Source organism: Camelus bactrianus, chromosome 6 (genome assembly GCF_048773025.1).
Source record: "Camelus bactrianus isolate YW-2024 breed Bactrian camel chromosome 6, ASM4877302v1, whole genome shotgun sequence".
NCBI classification, from domain to species: Eukaryota; Metazoa; Chordata; class Mammalia; order Artiodactyla; family Camelidae; genus Camelus; species Camelus bactrianus.
The window spans coordinates 22,557,880-22,579,867 of NC_133544.1; the positions used below are offsets into that span (position 1 = coordinate 22,557,880).

The 21,988-nt window shown below is 37.0% G+C and overlaps 1 protein-coding gene across 1 annotated transcript in view; it reads left to right on the forward strand.

The window, feature by feature from the left end:
• The window catches only part of SPTLC2 (serine palmitoyltransferase long chain base subunit 2), an 85,850-nt gene that overhangs the window by 17,906 nt on the left and 45,956 nt on the right, over positions 1-21,988 (forward strand). Inside the window, exons 2-6 of the mRNA XM_074365189.1 lie at positions 1,270-1,464; positions 15,455-15,609; positions 17,015-17,163; positions 18,721-18,845; positions 20,872-20,965. Coding sequence (XP_074221290.1) covers positions 1,270-1,464; positions 15,455-15,609; positions 17,015-17,163; positions 18,721-18,845; positions 20,872-20,965 — 718 coding nt within the window. The remainder of the gene's footprint in view (positions 1-1,269; positions 1,465-15,454; positions 15,610-17,014; positions 17,164-18,720; positions 18,846-20,871; positions 20,966-21,988) is intronic.

Sequence of the window (21,988 nt, forward strand, 5' to 3'; positions counted from 1 at the left end):
GGGAAGAGGTTAATGAAGACATGAGCCAGTTTTACGAATAGTTTTCAGACTTTCTTAGGTCATCAGATTGAATCCGTACCAACAGATTCCAAGTATCATTCCTATCCAAATATCTTTCCTTTGTCAAATACAAGTTTCTTTCCAGACTGTTCTAACTTGTCACATTCAAATAGCCTTCCCCAAACTAACATCACCAGGATACAATATTCTGAAATATATTTAGCCCTTGGATCAGGTTGCCTGAGAGGCCAAGAAAGGCTCTTTTATTCCTTTGGAAATAAATTTGTAACTTCAGTACGGTGCTCAATTGAAAATACATTCCTGGTAAATTGTGATTGACCATCCTCTCTGCAGTTGGTTGTTTCAAAGTTAAGATTAAATTTAAGGCACAAAGTTCTTTAGTGCAATTTTTCTGTAGAACAAGATTTCCACTAAAATTGACCAAAGAGTAAAAAGCTTTCAGCTATGAGATCTGAAGTACAGTAGCTTGGTGTTTGTATATTAAAATTTGGTTATCCCTGAAGATGAAATGGGGGATAATCTTACAATGTTTGGAAATAGTAATCAGGTCAAGATGAAGGGGGACAGAATGATTTCCTGACTGTTACTGATCACTCTATCAATTTTTCCCCTGTGTTAGATTTCCCTGTTTTCCCACTTTTATGCAGTGCTGGACCACTCTTATGTAAGCCTTTTACTTTTGTGCATGGTTAATTTGTGTTACCACTGACAACAAAGGCTAATATAAACCGCTTGTTTCCATAGGGGCCTAGTGCTGATAATTATTAGGAATGCGATGGCTGGATGGCTTTAAGAATATATAGCAGTGAAACATTTATAAATTATTGTATTGTATTCTAAAACTGAATTTACTTTTGATTATTTGTATGTTAATGTACTATTTTCAGGGTAGGCTTTCTCTTTGTTGACATATTTTTTATATTCTTCATTAGAACAAAGGAAATTATACCTTCTCCAACTATGGCATTTTAGGATCTGTTTCATAAAATCAAATGATAGAAATCAGTGTTACACATTGTTCTCGGTCCTTCTCCCTCTGTTTTTCTTTGCTGTTCATCTGAAATATATATAACTTATAACTTATTTCCATTGAAAAAAAATGTGCCCTGCTTAAATCTTAGTGGATTTTTTTGACAATTACTTGGAAAATTCTGAAGTTATAGTTATGTGAATCTGTAAGGACTTAGATTTTAAGTAGTAGTGTTTTCTTACCATGACTGAAATAAACATTGTTAACCTTCCTTTTAGATCCATCATGTTACACAAAATGGAGGACTATATAAAAGACCATTTAACGAAGCTTTTGAAGAAACGCCAATGCTGGTTGCTGTGCTGACTTATGTGGGGTATGGTGTGCTCACTCTCTTTGGATATCTTCGAGATTTCTTGAGGCACTGGAGAATTGAAAAGTGTCACCATGCAACAGAAAGAGAAGAACAACAGGTAATTGTTAGAGAATCTTTGATTCTGTAAATGGAAGCCTTTTTTTCACTCACTTTTTTTTTCTTTAGAAATTTGGGTACATGTTAAAATAAAAATATTCTAGATGCAGCTAAATGAAAACATTCCACAAAGAAAGCTGAAAACAAGCATAAAGGGGTGGAGAAATCAAAGCATTTAGCCTATTTTAATTTAATCATCACAAGACTCTATTCTTATCTTATGGATAAGAAAGCTGAAATTTACAGGGTAAGTAATGTTTCCCAAGATGCCTAGTGTTAAAGCTGGTATGTGGACATACGTCTGTGAAGAGTCAGAAGCCATGTTTTTCTCAATACCATGCTGTATCCCAAGATGTGTCCACAGTCTTCTGAAAAGATTGTGTTCTTTAGAACTCATGATGCTTTTTCTCATAGACACAATTTATGTACACATGTGGTTCACAGATCACCTCTTCTCCCCAAACAAACAAGCCCTGAAACAGAATGTGGCTGAGCTGCTGTTTCCCTGGAAAACAATCTTGCTTTAGTAATGGTAAACAGAGATGATAATGGTTGTCTCTGGGGAGGAGGGCCTCATTCACTTCACTGCACTTTTCTGTGTGTACCATTTTGTGCCTCTAGAGTTTTGTGCAATATACATGTACTACCTATTCAAAAAATAAATAGAATTTGGGTGAAAAGTGCCTGATTTTATGAAAGCCAAACTTGTTTGTTCTTGGCATGTGAAGTATGAAGAAGTTGTCTTCCAGCCTGGGGAGTGTACTAGAGAAGAGATCGGAAAGTTAGATATCTTTTGTCCACAATGCCTCTCACTTTTGTAAGATGTTAGAGGAGAGAGGCAGATGTGGTGGCAGCACTGTCAGCCCTGAGAGAGGAGCCAGTAAACACTGGGAATGGATGGCAGAGATGTGATGGTGGGCGAGGGAAGAGGACATCAAGAAATATGGGAAAGGAAAGGACCTCAGCAGCTACTGGGAAGCCAAACCAATCAGTGGTTCATACAAAGTTAAGTACATACAGGCAGCCCCAATACTTAGTCAGTTTACCCTCTGGAAACGTGAAACAAGCTCCAAAGGCCCTCAGCAGCTACTGGGAAGCCAAACCAATCAATGGACTGAGGATTCTGAAACTGGGAGAACTGAGGATCCAGGCGGTCATCTCTCATCTCAGCCATTCTGCACCCTTCCCAGCCCCAGTACCACAAGTCGACCATCCTCCTCATTGTCCTGAAATGCCTACAAGTTCATTTCATTAAGAACATATTTTTTGCATACCTATTGAAAGCAAAGCCCTACATTCAGAAGTCAGTCAAGTAGGCCAAACAATTTTCATCATTGAAAACAAGAATAGATTTTTAAATTTCTTTGATTCACCTTTTTTTCTACCCCTTTACATCCCAAATAGACTTTCTTGGCTAGAATGCATCCACCATATGTTGATTTTTTTATATTCCCTCAAGTATGGCTTACTTACTATAAGTTACTAGCTTACCATATACTTACTGTGTTATATGGTTTTGTGTACAAGCCAACATCTTCCTACTGGACCGAGTTGCTAGTGGTTGTGACTGATGGGAGCTAAAGTTTTATTGACATATTCAGACTAGAAAATCTTTATCTACTGAGACCTGTCATAGTGTCTATATGCTGTAGAGACCTAATAATTAGCATGTAGAGGTGGGATTGGAGGCGTGCTGATTGTGGTGTAGAGAACATCACTGGCTGAGGGGATAGTGTAGGCGAAGGCACAAGGAATGTGTGGGAGAACCTGGAATGTAGATGTATGAGAAATTCTGTTTTGAATGGTTGGCAGCACTGGGGAGTCCTGGGCAGTTTATGAGCAGGGGAGCGAGTTTGCACAGCTGGTCCTCTGTCAGAGTGTGATGAACGAGTGAATGAACCGATGAGGATGTATCTGAATTCCTTTGTGAATGAGCACATTGTCTTTGGAGCTTGTTTCACGTTTCCAGAGGGTAGATTGACTAAGTATTGGGGCTGCCTGTATGTACTTAACTTTGTATGAAAGAACTGGAACACATTTTCTTAAGTAGTTTCTGATTTTGTTGAGGAAACAAACACTTCAAAATTACAGGCCTTTGCAAAGCACTATACAGGTAAAGAGCACTTGAATTGTAGGCAGATGTAGAACAAAAAAGTAAACTGAATAACATAGAGTTAATCTGGAAATAATTCTTGAAGGAAGTAATAGGAGGAAATAGATGGGACAGAGGGGAACATTTGCCTCTACAGTTTGTTTAGAGAAGGACTGCACTAATTTACCCAAATTCATTTCAATAGGGTTTTCACAGTAGATAACATTAGCAGTTAAAACAGCTGAATTCTGCCATTTTCTTATAAAAATTCAGCTTTTAGAAGGAAAGGAAGGATCATTTAGCCTTATGGTAGATCGCTTTTGTTTTCTGATGCTGGGTAAGAGGGATGGGCAAATTTTAGAGTGTTACACCGGAAAGAGGTGAGGGACAGCGCTTGCTTAGGATCATACAATGCAAATACAGTGTTGCTGCTTCCTTATTTCACTGAGCGAGTGGTGTTCATAGCCACATCCTTATTTTCTTCCTCATTGTATTATGAAAGAGAGCCTATTTTTAACTTTTGCTATTTGGTCCTGCTGATAAAGATGAGTTAGCGTAAGTTTGTTCTGTTATATAAATTGCATAAAGCTATTGGGATTCTTTACTGCTTGATCATCCATTATTGGTGGTATTTTGGATGAGAATAGTGTTTTCCCTCATTCTTTGGTATCTTTTTTATGTGAGATGAAGCTAGTAGTTCAGAAACATGTATGTGACAGCTACAGTGAAAGCTTGAATTAATAAAACATTTCTAATATCTAGATAGGAAATACCTTGGAATCTAGGGAATAAATTATAGTAGGTTGTTACCACACACTTACTAAACTTTAACATTTTGCCTCTATAGTTTGTTCATGATCAAATATTCAGAAATGGGACGGATAAGCTATTGAGAAGAGATATGTCCATATCCTGATATATAATTTTCAAGACACAAAGGAGGAAATCAGTTGAAATACATTAACAGGAATTCCTGGAAGGATTTTATTCTTCACTTCTTCAAAAAGTAGCTTACTAAGAATATTCTGATAATTGTCATTTTAGCAGTATATTTGGAAACTATTAATGTAGTATAGTTATTTGATATATATTAAGCTGGGGGATAATCACTGGTTTGTCTTTTTTGGCTCTGTGGGTTTAAAAAGAGCTCTGCTTTCCATTGTTTTGTGGTAAGTGTGGAGCCCAGGACTGCAGCCATCTTTTTTTTTTTTTAAATAGCTTTATTGAGATATAATTTACATACCATAAAAATCACCTGCTTTTTTGTTACTATTAACAGAAAGTGTCCAGCTAGCACCCAGGCATCGTCTCCTACTGCTAAGCCTCTCACTCATCTGCTCCAGCCACGCTGGCCCCTTTGCGGTTCCTTGAACACACCAAGTATACTCCTGCCTCACTGCCATTGCACTTGCTGTTTGCCTGCCAGGAAAGCTCTGCCCCCAGATAGTCTCCTGAATGGTTCCCTCACTTCCTCTTCCTTCTTTATTGTACCCTGGCCTCCCCAGCTAAGTTTCAGCATGACTCCAGCATCTTACATCCTCCTTCCTTGTTTGATTTTTCTTTTCATTAGCATTTTTTATTATTAGCGTACTTACTGGTCTTGTTTAGTATCTGTTTCTTCTACCGAAACATTAATTCCACAAGAGCAGAGATTATTGTTGTCTTTCTGTTTACTACTATATAACCAGTGCCTAGAAGAATACTTGGCACATATTAGACATGCAATAAATGTTTAAGATGTGAGTGGTATTGTGAGTGATGGTAATAATAACAATGACAAGTTCTGAGTTTTGAATTGACATATTCACAGTCGTGTGTGTGTGTGTGTGTGTGTGTTTGTGAATACATATGCACATAGAAACACACAGATGGCTCAGTTTTAGATCTAGAGAAAACAAGTGTTTTTGAAATCTTGAAATCTTTATACTTTCACTGATGTCATAGGAACAGCAAAGAAGTAGCTTCCTGCCTATAACATTAAAATCAGGAAAGAACAGACAGTAGTATGACTTACATGAACAGTAGGGAAAGCTCTTAATTAACCACAGTTCAAAGATTTTAAAGTCACCAGTTTAATTTCTATTCACAGATTATTTCACCTAATTGTCTTCTTTAAAGAAGCTAAAGATGACATTGTTGGTTTGTAGATAAATACTCCTAGTCGTATAATGCTTTTTAACCATGAGATGACTCCATTATTTGGGATTTTCAAATTCTCTTAGTTTAAGTATTGAAACAGTTTTGTCATGTTTCGGCTATTTCTAGATATATCTTATGAGGTTGTTTCCTTCTCTAGAAAAGGTGTTGCCACAATAAAAATTCAAAACACTATAGACTTTTGTTTTATTAGCCTGTCTTTGATAATAGGCAGTATTCTGTTTATTATCACCAAATGTCTTGAAATAGTTCAGCAGTACTGTTGTAACTTGTAAACAGCATTAGTGTGTCTTTAAAGAGAAGGTTTCAGATGTGTAGCCTTCAGTTTCAGTGGCTAAGAGTTCTGAAGCACCCTCATCTTTTCCAGATAGTTAAGTATCTTAGTGCCATTAGATAAAGTAGATTTTCTTGTGATCAGATGTTAAGGTTACATAAATTGGGTTACACACTGTTGAGCCAGGAGGCTCAACAAACTGTCAGATTAAACTTTCAGAGTAAATTGTATATTGTGAAAAATATTTTTTCCTTCTGTATAAAAGTTTGAGGCTTATTGGAAAACGCTTACTTTTTAACCTCTTCATTGGTTATATATAAATATATACAAATACGCAACATACATCTGGAAAGGTTAATACAAGGCAAATGTGGATATAATCAATGCTTATGTGAGTAAGCAGCCATGACATGAAAAAATGCTCAGTATCACTAATTATCAGAGAAATGCAAATCGAAACTATAGTAGGATATCACTTCATACCAGTCAGAATGGCCATGATTAAGAAGTCCACAAATGATAAACATGGAAGAGGGTGTGGTGAAAAGGGCACCCTCCTGCACTGTTGTTGGGAATGTAAGTTGGTGCAGCCACTGTGGAAAACAGTATGGAGATTCCTCAAAAAAGACTAAAAATAGACATACCATATGATGCAGCAATCCCACTCATGGGCATATATCTGGAGGAAACTTTAATTTGAAGAGATAGGTGCACCCCAGTGTTCATAGCAGCACTGTTTACAATAGCTAAGATATGTAAACAACCTAAATGTCCATCGACAGATGATTGGATAAAGAAGGTGTGTGTGTGTGTGTGTGTGTGTGTGTGTGTGTGGTATGTATGTGTATATGTATATATGCCTCTTCTCTGTCATACCTTATCCCTTTCCCTTGGGATAATCATTGTACTGACTTTTCTTTATGGTTTTATCACCTGTGTGAACATTTATAAACAATAAAATTTAGTTAAGCCTGGTTTTGAACTTTATATAAATGGATTTGCTTTGTGTATGGTTTTTGTGCCTTAATTTGTATATTTAACATAGGATTCAGCTATGTTGCTGTGGAAGTCTGCTTTATTTGTTTTCATTGCTATTTATCTCAGAGTGTACTACAATTTATTTATCTACACTGATGTCAGTGGACATTGAGGTTTTTGGTTTGTTTATTTTTTTTTCCAGTTTTTATCAGTGACTTATAAAGCTGCTGTAAACGTTCTGATGTGTTTCCTGAGCTTGTATCCATGAGTTTCTCCAGGCTTGGAATAAATGGGTTATAGAGTATGCATGTGTTTGATTTCACCAGACAGTGCCAGACTATTTTTGAAAGTGATTGTACTGTTTTATATACTTACCAGCAATGTTTGAGAATTCTCATTGTTCCACATTCTTACCAACAGTTACAGTTGTCAGACTTAAAATATATTGCCAGTCCTGTTGTATTTATGACTGGTATCTCATAGTTTTAATTTGCATTTCTCTATTGGCCAATTAAGCTAAGCATATTTGCATATGTTTAATCATCATTTGAAGCTTCTATTTCATGAAGTGCCAATTAAAATCCTTTCCCTGTTTATCTGTTGGATTTCTGTTTTTTTCTTAGTGGTTTATAGGAAATTTTTAAGTATTTTAGAAGACATTTTACAGCTATCTTCCCCCATTTTGTGACTTATCTTTTCACTCTTTGTATGGTGTCTTTTAATGAACAGAAGTTCTTTTGAAGTGAGCAAATTTATCAGTCTTCCTTTATGAATGGTGCTTTTTGTACTTTGTTTAAAGTATTTTGTCCTGTCCCGAGTTTGTGGGGATATATTTTCCTACTTTCATTGTGTTTTAAACAATAAATATGACATTGAATCACATGAAGTTGCCAATATTTTACCATTTTTGAACTGCTAAAATGATAATTTCATGTGATTCAATCTAATAATATAAAGAAAAAAAGGCAGGTATCTGGACATGGTATAGATCTGTAAAAAAATGAAACTTAGGTATAAAAATGTGATTGGTAAGTTAAATTTAGATTGTGATAGGAATTATTCTTCTCAAGATGTTGCTTCCCTGCGTTATAATAAGTAACTGTTTTTACCTGGGAGAAATAAACTAGGCTTCAGGAAAGTGAGGCCCTGGTTTTTGACTTCTGAAATTTAAGTAAAACATTCCCTTAGGGATTCTGGTCATCTACCTCACTTAATCCCCTGTGGCTGAGAGACTGGTCTGAATACAGAGTAAGAACAGACTTATTCAGCCAATTTTCTGTACTGATGTATGTGTCTTCACATGGCCCCATTACCAGCTTTTCAGAGTTTGCAACCATTGCTTTTAAGCCTGCCCCTCACTGCAGGCTACTTGCATGTTCAGCTTTTACTTCTCTACCCCTAATGTGGTGCTTATTTAGTTTCCAGTAAATTTTTACCTCCTTTGATGGGCAGTTTTTCATGTTAAGAAAGATAGTTTGTTGAACAGAGGATTTCTGCATGTCATTGCTCCAAACCATTATTGAACTGGATAATCCACATTTTATTTATCTAAAAGTTGTATTTTCTAAGAACCTTCACTTTCTCATATCTTATTTCCTCTTCACTGATGGCAGCAGCATTAGAGGTACACTTTTTATTGGAGGGTCGAGGGTGGCATCTCTCATAAAGAAATCAAGTTTTGGTCACTTAGTATTCTAGTGGCAAGGAATGGGTGATTCAGAATCTAGTTGAAGTGGCATTGATGCTGGGCCCGCCTGTGCTCCTGCTCATTTCACTTACCTTCAGTGCGTGAACGTCAGTGTCCTCAGCAGTACCGCGTGTTACGTCATGGACTGCCCTGTTTAATTGCCAAGACTAGATGAAACCGAGTGTTTTAATGTATGCCTGGAGCTGCCTCTTATATGGAGGGAGGGGCAGAGTCATTGAAAATAATAAAACACTGTTTTCTAGTAACTCGGGAAACAAATGGATGATTGGATTGAGATTGAATTATTTCTTACTTCATTAAACTTCTAATAGAGGGTTTTGGGGGTTACTGTTTTGCTTTTGTTTTTGTTTTTGTTTTTATTGAGGGTAGAAATTATATAACATAAATTTAACCATTTTTAAGTATATAGTTCATTAGAATTTACTACATTTACAGTGTTGTGCAACCATCCCCTCTACATATCCAGCTCCAGAACATTTCATCAGCCCCAGAGAAGACCCAGGCCCATTAAGCAGTCACTTCCCATTAGCCTTTCCCTGGCAACCCCTAATCTGCTTTCTGTGTCCATGGTCTTAACTGTTCCTGATAGTTTGTAAAAATGGAATCATACAGTATGTGACTGTCTGTGTCTGGATTCTTTCACTTATATTTTAGAGATTCAGCCACACTGTAGTATGAGTTAATGCTTCAGTCCTTTTTGCTGTTGAATACTATTCCATTGTATGTATATACTGCACTTTGTTTTATCTGTTCATCTCTTGGTGAACATTTGGATTGTTCCCACATGTTGGCTCTTGTGAATAGTGCTGCTGTGAACATTCATACATAAGTACTTGTTTAAATATCTGTTTTAGGTTCCTTTGGCTGTTTTCCTAGAAATGGAATTGCTGTGTCTTGTGGAAGTTCAATCTTTACCTTTTGAGGAAATCACCAAACTCTTTTCCACCACAGCTGTGCCATTTTACGTTCCCACCAGCAATGAAGGAAGGTTTTTCTAAAGGTCTTATAGTTGTACATTTTACATTTAAGACTGATTCGTTTTGAGTTAATTTTTGTAGAAGATGTAAGGTTTAGATCAAAGTTCTTTTTTTTTTTTACCTGTTGATGTCCAGTTGCATGAGTACGTTGTTTTTTAAAATAAGTGTGCCATTTTAAAGGAGGAAGATCTAGATACTATATGCTATCATTTTGTACATGTTTATTTGTTCTACCCCATTTTTCTTTACTTAACCAAGTTTTTAATGAAAGAAGTGAAGCTTTTCCATGATTCTGATTCGTTCTTTAGAGACTGTGTATTGACTGCTAGAGTTCTTTACCCTCATTTCTTTCTCTGCATCAGAGATAGTAGGTCAGAAATGGAACTTTAAGTCATTTTTATCTTGAGAAGGCCCTGAAACATTTCTGAGCATGTTTGCCAAACTTTTTATCCAAACATCAAAGCAGTGATTGTGTGCCTCAAATGCTCCTTTTTGAGAGAAATTTAGTCCGTTGATATGCTGAGATTTGTGCCCTAGATTCTAGACTAAGTTAAAGTTGTTAAGTTAGAACTGGTGCTGAGAATTCTTACTAGGATTAGAAGTAGGGCTCAGTTTGGAATAGTGCTAGTGTCTCAGTTTCAGCTGTATCACTGAGTTCCTGTGTGACCTGGACACATTTTTTTGTTTTAATCTACAAAATACAGATAATAACTTACTAAATATTTAGTTCTCAAAAATAATCACAGTGAATGTGCTGTTGAAACAGTTAAGTTCAATAGAGTTAACCAGTATCACTGTAGGTTATTCAAGCAAACAGAATTAGCATTTATACATTGTAAAGGGGCTGGAAATAAGAAGTTAGGGCCTTCCCTTCCCCTCAACTAAGCAGCTACCTCAGATGAGGGGAGTGGTCCTGCCATGAGTGCTACAAGTGATGCCATCACAGCCAATCCACAGTCACAAAGCTGGTGTGTAGGCAGTGGAATGTAAAGCCTAGCTGGGGCTGCCATCATGACGATCTGCTGGAGCATGCCTCCTATACTGGTACAGAAAAGTGGCCTTACCTTCCAGATCTTGTGTGTGCTTCTTAAGGATAGAATCTACATCATAGCCACAAGCCTATCACAAGAGTGTCTGGGAAGTATAAGTTTAGCCTCTGGCTCCTGTGCGCATACGTGTGTGTGTGTGTGTGTGTGTGTATGGGTGTGTATGTCTGTTTCTGTGTGCATGTGTGTCCACAGGCACGCTAGCCATAGGCAGAACATAGGAGAGGAGTGGGAAGGCCAGTAGCCCAGTGGTCTTAAAGTGCTTTGACTGCTGTAGAAAATATTTCAGTTGATTTAGTAGCAGCATAGAATGGGAGGCAGTGTGGCCTTGGGGTTAGGAGCATAGACCTGGGTCAGTTTCTGGCACTGCTTCTGGCCAGTTCTCTAACTGGGAAAGCCATTTTGCCTTTCTGAAAATGGGAATAGTAGCTTCTGTAAGAGGACTCAGAGATATTTAAGAGAAAACGTGTGTTTAACACTTGGCAAGACGTAAGTACTCAGTAAATGGGAACTCTTGTTGCTGTTGATGTGATTATTCATTATCTTTTTCATCATCATATGAAAGTATCAGGTCATCTATGTTGGCCTGAATTGCTCTTAAACATGGACGATTGTTTTAAAGTCAACTTCTTTAAGTAGTAGCACTCAGCCTTTTCCCTTGTCGGTTTTTTGTTTTGTTTTGTTTTGTTTTGGTTTGGTTTGGTTTAGCTTTCAAAACTTATTTATATGCAGAGGGTTAGTGTGCTACATAGAAATGCAAATACTAGAATAATACTTGTGTTATTGAGCCAGGTCTGTTTGCCCAGTGTGCGGCAAGCCAAATGCTGAGACTCCAGGATTTATAGCTAAGAGTTTATCCGCAAGGCAGACAGGCAAGGAGATGGGAGAACAAGTCTCAGATCCACCTCCCTGAAGATGAGGGTGTTAGGGTATTTATGGGATAAACAGCGTGGCCTTAGGCATGGAGAAAGGTGACTGGAGACAGGGAAAAGGTGAGGTAATCTGTGTTCTGCACATCTAGGTTACATGCTTTGCATATTCAAAATGGAGTTGCTTAGCTTGACCTAAGGGTAGAGTTTTCTAGCCCTCTGATGTCAAAAGCCTATTCATTGGACATCCAGGCTCAGTTTTAGGGTTGATGGTCCCTACCAGCCCCCAGCCAGCTCACACTGGGCAGGAGCTGACTCCAAGTTCCTGTGAAACAACTGGACTGTTTAAGCTGGGAAGGCATGCAGTTAAAAAAGAAAAAAACAAAAACAAAAACAAAACTAAAGTGATTTTAATCAATGAAGACAGCTTGCAAACAAAGGGTTTTTAGCAATCTATTCCCTTATCTGTTGTTCTGTAAGAAAAGTTCAAGAATTTCTCTTATTTGTCAGCTTCTGTTAACTCTCGGGGGACGGTTTCACTTGTCATGATCATCCTGTATTTTTCCAGAAGGTTCACAATCCCATGTCTACAGTCAATGTCCTAAAATATCTGAAAACTAAAGCTTTTTTTTTTTTTTTAACACATGTGGTGGCAAAATCTGACCTGAAGAGATGGGTTGCTCTTTCAGCTCTTATTCATCCCACTTAGTATGAACAGTCATAGTTTTCCTGCAGATGTATTAACGTGTTGGGTTTTGGGGTGCTGCCTAGATCCCACTGGTTATTATAGTATATTACCCTGTGATCTTAAGGCCTGCGTAGACACTAAAATAGGTGGTACCTATTTATTTTAAACAATATAGAAGATGTTTTCTAGAAGACTCGCCTAAAATAGGCTTAAACAATAAAGATTATTTATTGGCTAATTATTAAGATGACCCCAGATTACTTTTGGTAAGGTCTTCACTGATCCCTAAATAACAAATCCATAAATTTGAATTATTTTCCTTTGAGGCTAGTGGAGAAGTCTCTTAAATGGTGAGTACTCCAAGCCCAAAAATCCAGAGTGGTGTCAGCAAGGTCTTGTTCTCTGTGTGTCCTGGTTGTGTGCTGGTACATGGGGTTTGCGAGGATCTTCAGAAAGTGTCCATGAAGAGGGCATCCGTAGGACTGGTTGAACTGACTCTTGTTGTACCCGCTCAGCTACTGATTAGGCACTGTCTCTGGGCAAGCAGCCCCCTACAATACTTGGTATATTGTATTGTAACTTCATTTGTGTGCCTCTCCACCACATTAAGAGATCTTTGGGAGTATAGAGGTTGTGTCTTACTCATTTTTATCCCCAGTGCCTGACTTAGTTCCTGGAAAGTATTGCTCAGTAAATGTTTGTTCAGTGTCTGAGCAAATGAGTATTGGGTCAGCCCTGACTAAAGTCATTTCACAGTGACTAAACTGAAGGGGAAGAAGAGTGGGATGGGGACGTGGAGTGGGATGGGGGTGGGGCAGTGAGGGTAGGAGCAGTAGGGGTGTCACTGTTTGCATAGAGAACTATTCTGTTCTTTAATGTATCTCAAGTCTAGCAGTGAATTCAACATATATTGAGTGCACAATAAAAGATATTTGGAAGAATGAATGAAAAGATAAGTCCTCTAGTTTAACCCTAGTCCTAGAATATTTAAAGTGTATGAGATGTTTTTGGAAACAGACGCTGCTGTTGCCTAGAACTAGAACTACAAAAAGCGGTCCCCTTCCATCCCCTTTCTTACTTCATTTCAAGGCTGCAGGGAGTTGGTGAGCTTCCCTTCAGCTCTCTACCGAACCTTCCAACTGCAGTCAAAGCTGCTACCCTGGCCATGAGTCCCTCTCTTCTACCTTTCTGTCCAACCTGCTTTTGATCTCTAACATCCCTCCCTGTGACAGCTTCTTCACTGTGTAAGTCTGGTCCCTTAGGGACTTAGTCTTTCTAAGACTTTGTAAGGAGAGGTGGAGCTCCCTGATCTTGGCTGTCTCTGTACTGGAGATCAGAGTCCATCCCTGCCCTCCTAATCTCAGATGGCTATGTCAGTAGTTACTCAAAGCTCATCTCATTCTGGCCTGTAGCCCTTTTCTCTTTGGAGTTTAATAACCCTTCTGTGCGATAGGACTAGACTCAAGTTTGTTTTTTTTTTATATTTATATAGTAAAAGCAAAAAAAAAAAAATGCTTTTTGTTGCTAATAAAAACTTGTCCATGATGGAGTATTTCTCTCTCAAGTGTATGTGTTAATACCTTTAGCATTAATGTGCAGTGTTTAGAAAGTTATAAAGAAATGAAATCAAGAAGAGTTAGTACTGTTTACCCTATTTGATGTGAATTGAAAAGAGGTGGAGACTACTTTTTTGTTTTTTCCTTTTTGGAATAAACACATGGTGAATAATAGTTAAAAGAAAGTCCTTACGTAGAATTTGGATGTCTCTGTTTCAATTTTAATTCATCCAGTATTATTGGAAAAGAAGGTTATCAAAAGGGACATAGTATTTGAGTAATAAATTTCCAGTTGTGAAAGAGACATTATTTATGGATATTTTCTCTTAAGGAGATGTAAATATTAGAACCAATTGCCAGAGAGATGGTATCGGGTACCAGAAATTCCTGAGTACTTCCTGACTCTGCTTAGCTTTGTTTAAGATTTTATCTACTGTGAGGCTTATTTAGTAGGCACTTTAGAGTCCAATGTCATAGAAGGTTGTTAATTTTAAAGTTTTATGTAGAGTCTTCGTTAGCAATGAAAATTTTTACAGAACAGGCTTAAACTTTTAATGTTTTTGATTAGCTTACTTAACAGATTGATTTAGATTGGCATCAAGCCCAGATGTGAGGGCTAAAAGCTTGGTGGTTTGCTGGCTATTGTAAAACTGTAGTACGGTTTTCTTTTTGTTTGGTTTGCCCTTTACCTTCAAGTAGATCTCATGTGGTCTGGTCATGGTGTGTCCTCAGCAGTGGTCATACCACGTGGGACATAAGATTATACAGTAATTACACCTCCACTATGACTGTTATTTTTTACAGATTTAAATTTTGACATAATTTAATTTCAGAGAGAAAAGAAGAGCTTTAAATCCTTGATCATGGAAATTCAATTTGAGATTTCTTTTTTTTTAAACTCCCATCTAAGGAAGGAAACCTGAAATAGGTGTCTTTCTATAATCTACCTTTTAATATTTCTTGTTTATAATTTTTCTTTGGTTTTGTTTTATTTTGATCCTTGAAAATATGCACAGGATGGAATCTTAATTTTGAAATTATTTTTCTTGGTTGAAATTGGAGTTATAAGGGTTTTTAAGGCATTTCCCCCAATGTGTTACTGTTGGGGAAGGGGCAAAACAGCAGTTTTTATAAGGTTATTAAGAAGGAAGACCATTTAATGACAGAATTGTACACCTAAGTTTTATTTTTGTGAGGACTGCTTTACTAAGTACAGTTCTTAGGCTTTACTTTAATGCTGTCATACAGTAACTCTCTGTTACTTGGAACCATTTCTTACAGATCAACCATCAAAGCTAAGTGACTTTTACCTGACTAAGAGTTGTTTTAAAATAGACATAGTGGGTGGGGGTATAGCTCAGTGATAGAGCATGTGCTTAGCATGCATGAGGTCCTGGGTTCAATCCCCAGTGCCTCCATGAACTAACCAAACAAACAGCCAGATAGATAGATAGATAGATAGATAGATAGATAGATAGATAGATAGATTAAAAACTGATGCCTTTCCAAATGTTTTTCATATGAGTTAGTTCTGTATAATTGACCTCTCATTCTAAAGTCCTTTTACAATATGGAAGGGGAAGTTGTAAAATTTTTCAGAAGAACTCAGTTAAATTTATAGAAAGTATTTCACCATTTGTTGGCAGGACTTTGTGTCGTTGTATCAGGATTTCGAGAACTTCTATACAAGGAATCTCTACATGAGGATTAGAGACAACTGGAATCGACCCATCTGCAGTGTGCCTGGAGCCAGGGTGGACATCATGGAGAGACAGTCTCATGATTACAACTGGTCTTTCAAGTGAGTCTCTTGGGAAATTATTTCTTGACAACTAATGAAGAATTTCTTCACTTCAGAAAATATTCTACTGCAATTTATGTATTCTGTCAAAATAAAAGTAGAAGCTGAGAGTACAATACAGCATGATTAGTTTCCTTGCGTCTCGTTTATTGTTATTGAGATTTTAAAAAATCCATTTCTCTATTACATTTGTTACTGTGATCGGTTATAGCTGAAAACAAAAATTGACTTATTTAAAAAACCCACGAAGAAAAATGGTCTTTTCTGTTATGCCATTTACCAGAATCAAGTGTCTGAATTTTTTTCTGGATATTTTGGTTTCACAAAGATTCAAGGATATATGGAGTGTTTTTACTTAAATGGATTGAATTGTTTAGAGAGCTTTTTGTATTTGTAAAATTTTATTATTTTTTACATTGTACAAGTATTACATGATTGTGTGGTCATTTTTTTTTTTAATGACAATACAGGTAAACTGAAGTTCCCCTATGACAACTGTGACCACTGTCCTTTTGCATATCCACTTCCCCACAAATCCTCACTTCCCAGAGGTGACCATTGTTATCAGTTTATTGTATATTATTCCTCCTGATGTTTTTTGTGGGGTATGTATGTCGTGTATTACTGGGGTTGCACACAGGTAGTTTTGGATTTACACAAATGAGATCATACTATAGAAATTATTTTACATGTTGCTTTTTTAACTTGCTAACATAATCAGTAACATCCTTCTTGTGTGTATTCAAGGCAACTTGTGTGTATTCACACTATGTAGTGGTTACTTAGTATTCTACAGTATAGATAGATATATAAGGTGTGTAGCAGTCTTGGCTGCATCATCTTATGTTAAAAACTCCAAAATCTCACAGTCAGAACACAGCAGTTTATTTCTTGTCCATACTTCATGTTAGTGTTAGATTGGTAGGGCCTCTGAACCATGTTGTCCTCACTTGGGGTCCTAGGCTGACTAAACTTCCACCTGTGAAATATCACTAGTCCGTGTGCCTGGGAAAGGGACGTGGTTGTGTAGTGACTTTTAAAGGATCCTTAAGCAAGTATCCTTTTATATGTATGTAGGAATTGCTGAGTGAAAGGTATGTATATTTTTTAATAGATTAGTACTGCTAAACTGCCCTCCAAAAAAGGGTACTGACTGATCTTATCTGCAGTGTGCTGGCCAGCACTGGATATGGTCAGTTTTTAAACATCACTATCGATAAGTGAAAAACGGCATTTTGTTTTAACTTCCGTTTTCCTAATCGGTAGTGAGTTTGAGCTGCTTTTCATCTAAACCATATTCTTTCTACCCCCTGTATACTTCCTTTTGTATTACCAATAAGTTTATTATCACATGTAGGTATTTGATTTGCTCGTGGGTTTCATGAACTTTTATATTGAAACACAGGTACACAGGGAACATAATTAAAGGTGTTATAAACATGGGCTCCTACAACTATCTTGGATTTGCACGGAATACTGGATCATGTCAGGAGGCAGCTGCCAAAGTCCTGGAGGAGTATGGAGTTGGAGTGTGCAGCACCCGGCAGGAGATTGGTAAGTGTCGGTTGTGTTTGGCCGGCTGATGTTCTTAACCTTTTTACTCAGGAATGATACTGATACAGAGCTAGAATATTAAACATCCAAATACATACTTTGCCATGAAGTTTAGATCAAGTAAAGAATATTTTATTTTTCTGAAGGGATGAGTGATTTTAATGCTTTTAGTTGTGTTTTGAGATATATTTATCTTTTCCATAATGTTAAACATGTAGAATATCTCAAAAGTTCCATTAAGTATTTGTTTCATTTATAACTTTAATGTTAACTTAATTGGCTTTTGCAAATGATAGTGGTTAAGAGTACTGCTGGGCCCAGGGACCTGTAAAGGTTGACCTGTTTGCACACTGGAAAACTCGGGCTAATCATCATTCCTGCTTTATTGTCCTGTTTCAAGAATTAAATATGGATTTCAGCACCAAGAAAAAAAAAAAAGAAAGAAAGAAAGAAAAGAAAGCTAATTTGTGTAAAGTGTTAACATGATAAACACTCAATAGATATTAACTCTTTTATTACTATTATATGTCTATAAAATATAAAAGTGAACAAATTTATACAAAGAGATTTAATTTATTTAAGTTCAAAGGAAGATTCTAGATTTTTCCATTTTGTTCCAGGAAACTGATAACCACAGAAATTATAAAGCAACTTTCTGGATATTTGTTACTGTGAATCACCCCCCAAATTTAGTGAATTAAAACAACAATTCATTATTTCTCACGGGCCTAGGGAATGGCACACGCAGCTGGGTGGTTCTCTCTCAGGGTCCCCAGTGATGTGGTTAGAGTGCATCGTGCAGTGATGACATAGCGTAATCATATCTTACATCTTTATGGCACTTTATATTTTATAAATTGCTTGAACATCTTATCGCTTTTGATCTTCACAATGATATCATGAGGTAGATAGATAAGAAACTGAGGTCTAGAGAGGTTAAATGACTTGCTTAAGTTTTAAGGACATATAACATCCAAATTCAACAGTCTTCTTTCTCAGCATCTTTTCTTTCTGCATTTAGCCAGTTGTTTGGTCCTTAAGGATTTGAGCACTGATGTAAAATCACAATACAGAATAAGGGAAAGTATTTTTTAACTTGCCTTTTGATACATAACAAACCATTCCAAAACTTAGTGGCTTACAGTAGAAATGTATACTTAACTTGCTTGTGATTTTGTGATTTGGGGAGGGCTTGTCATTTATCTCAGCTCCAAGTGGGATTGGGTAGGGCATTGTGACTGAGGATAGAGTGTCCAAAATAGCTTGAGTTACATGTCTGGCCCTTCAGCTGGGTAGTGGGATCAGCTGAGGATCTGACCGAGTCCTGCACCTTCGCTCCACAGTCTCTTATCCTCCAGATCCCGCCCTCTCCACACACTCTCTCTTTAGTTAACTATTGTATTCTTTACAAGCTATTACTCTTCATGGTACTGACTCCTTCACAGACTGTCGTCTGACAAGGTTGTAACACATAGACTATGATTTCTTTTTATGAAGTAATGAGTAATTCTTAAGTTGGGGAATTGGTGGTATTGACTTCATTAATTCTTCACACAGGAAACCTGGACAAACATGAAGAACTAGAGAAACTTGTGGCAAGTTTCTTGGGAGTAGAAGCTGCTATGACATACGGCATGGGATTTGCAACAAATTCAATGAACATTCCTGCTCTTGTCAGCAAAGTAAGACTTAGTTTGTCATTTATGAAAACTCCCTCATACATATCTTCTTTTGTATTGTAAAGCATTCAGGCAAGCCAGAGCTATTGTAAACTTAATTTAAAAAAATTTTTTAATCAACTTAATCATTTTTATTTGTACAGTTCAGTGGCATTAAGTACGTTCATATTGTTTTGCAACCATCATTACCATCTATCTTCAGAACTCTTCATCTTTCAAAACTAAAACTCTATACCCATTAAAAAAATAACTCCCATATTCACCACTCCCCCTGGCCCCTTGCAGCTTCCATTCTGCTTGCTGTCTGTCATTTTGGCTACTCTCATCACCTGATAATAAGGAGAATTGTATAGTATTTTTCCTTTTGTGACTGGCTTGTTTCACTTAGTATATTGTCATCAAGGTTCATTCATATTGTAGCATATGCTAGCTTCATATATTCTGGTGGTCTACTATTAGGTGCATAAATGTTTATAATTGTTACATCTTCTTGCTGTACTGAACGTTTTTATACTATATAATGTCCTCCTTTTTCACTCAGAAGTTTGATTTTAATATGTCTTGGTAAAGGTCTCTGAGTTAATCCTACTTGGAATTCATTGAGCTTCTTCAAGGTATATTCATGCATTCGTGCATGGATATACATCCAATTCATGGATTTTTCTAGGTATTTCATCAGACTTGGGAAGTTTTTAGCCATTTCTTCAAATAATCTCTCAACCCTCTTCTCCCTTCTCCTTTGCCCTTTGAATATACACCCATCCTTTTTTAATTATTATTATTTAAAAATTTTTCCCTAAAACATTTTCTTACTTTGTAGGATGACAAAATGCTCTGGGCTCTTTTTCACCTGTGGGTTTGCTTGGGGTCAACTAGTTCTCCATTGAGTCCTGGTTCCTTTCATTGGAGGATAGTATTTAGAAACCAAGATCTAGTGTGTTTAATCCTACTAGAATGTCACTGCTTCTCACCCCTCCATGAATAGAGTGAGAAAAATATGTGCATATGTACTAACTCATGCATACACACATCTCTGGGTAGTGTGCATGTGTGGGTACATAGGTAAGTTTTAAAACCCGTCAGTCCACATTGGTACCTCCAACTCTACTTGTCTTCATTTTTAATCTGCACATTTTTAACTAGGTAGCTTTTTTAGCTTTATAATAAAAACTTTACATATAAAAATTTCAGGCAGACAACTGCTATTACAGGTTTCTTAAGTATCCCTCCAAGAGTGTAATAAGTAGACATATATCTCTTCTCTTTTCCTTTTAGTCTCATGAGAACATTCTGATACTTTCTGCACCTGTTTTCATTTGATTGGATATTTTGAGGCTATTGTTGACAGAGAAAAACCTGCTACCCCGTTTAGACAGGTTGAAGGGCCCTATGAGATATGGATGAGTGAAAACTGGGAAGAAATAAAAACCCTGAGAGCTTCCTCTTGTTCTAGTTGCCCTGCAGAAACCCACGTTTACATGCGAAACTAAAGCTTGTTCAGGGATTTTAAGGGCAAAACTGGGGCCTACACTCCGTATCACTTGGGGAAGAGATTAGTAAGTGGGATCCTCATTGAACTCTGGATATGGGTGGGAGTGAGAGGAAGAATGCACTGTCTCCACAGCCGTTGCTCCCTCAGCTGCTTTCTCCCTCAAACACTTTTTCCCGGTAGTAAAGTAGTACATCGTAACCAAAATTTATATGGAATTCCATTGAACCAACAAAACTGAAATCCTGTGAAGACTATCAGATATATTAGATTTTACGTATTAAAAGCCTGTTGCTGTATTTCTGAATACTTAAAGCCAATTGCAAAGAAATTAATTTAAAAAGCTAGAATTTTACATCTACTTTTAAGTTAATTTTGCAAAAAAAAATGAGAAGAGAATGTATACTTCTTGAAATTGATAGCTTTGCTGTTGTGCAAGCTTTTGTTAATAAGAGATAATTAATGATTTTAGCATTTTGTAGTTTGTGTAACTAAACCTTTCCCCCGGCTTCTTACCGTCCTGTGCTTATGGTTTTGCAGGGTTGCCTGATTCTGAGTGATGAACTGAACCATGCATCACTGGTCCTAGGAGCCAGACTGTCAGGAGCAACCATTCGAATCTTCAAACACAACAGTGAGTTTGTTGTGTAATTCACTGCTGGCCTTAGTTAGTGTTTAATATTCTTTGGGTTAGTGGCAGTGGTAACATTAGTTACATTAATAATAGAAAATGTAAATAAAACTGAAGTAGCAACTTTAAAAAAAAAACCTCTCTAGCCCAGTCTTTTAAAAATTATTCTCTTCCTCATTGGAATAAAAATAAAGGCTGAAGGAAGCGTTTTGGTATAAAGTAAAACATTGTTCTCTTTTTGACTTTGAACTTTTTCATCTCCTTTATTTATAAATCACTTGTTCAGTATATATCTACTAGATGCCTATGGTGTTTTCTTGCCATAACACTGAGGGTATTGAGGTGAATAAAGCAGGTTCCCAGATCTCGAGGATCTCTGACTGGTTGCTGAGGAGGCTGTAGACAAACCAGTGGTTAGAATACAGTGGGTGGATACTGAAATACAGATATGAATGGGTGCCAAAAAAAGCCCAGAAAAAGGTGGCTCTAAGCCAGAACTCTCGCTGAATGGAAGTGTCTGTGTACTATTAAAATAATCACTTACAGTAAAAATGTGTAACTTTCCTAGTTAAAACCTCACATGTAGGGAGGAAAGAGCATCAAACTATATGTTTATTAGCATCTTTTACCACAGTGTGTACATGTACAAGCAAAAGTCTAAAAGAATATACACCCACATATTAGGTCTGTGCCTCTGAATGGAAGGTTTATGAATGGTAATAACTTTCTTCTTTCTGTCTTTGTCTAGTCTAAAATAATTTACAGTGAGAAAGATACAAATAATATTTCGATTTATGTAAATGAGATTTATGAAACACTGTGTGTGACCTGCCATTTTCTTCCAACACATTTTCGGGAACCTTGGCAGTACATGTGACTGTCCTCCTCCTGTAATGCCAGGGTGGCCGGCAGTGTCTGGAGGTGCCCTCATCCAGTCCATTCCCCAGTTTGAACATCAAGGTGGTTTCTAATTTTTCTGCTAGAAATAGTACTACCTACATTTGCATTTTTGCTCATTGGTCTGAT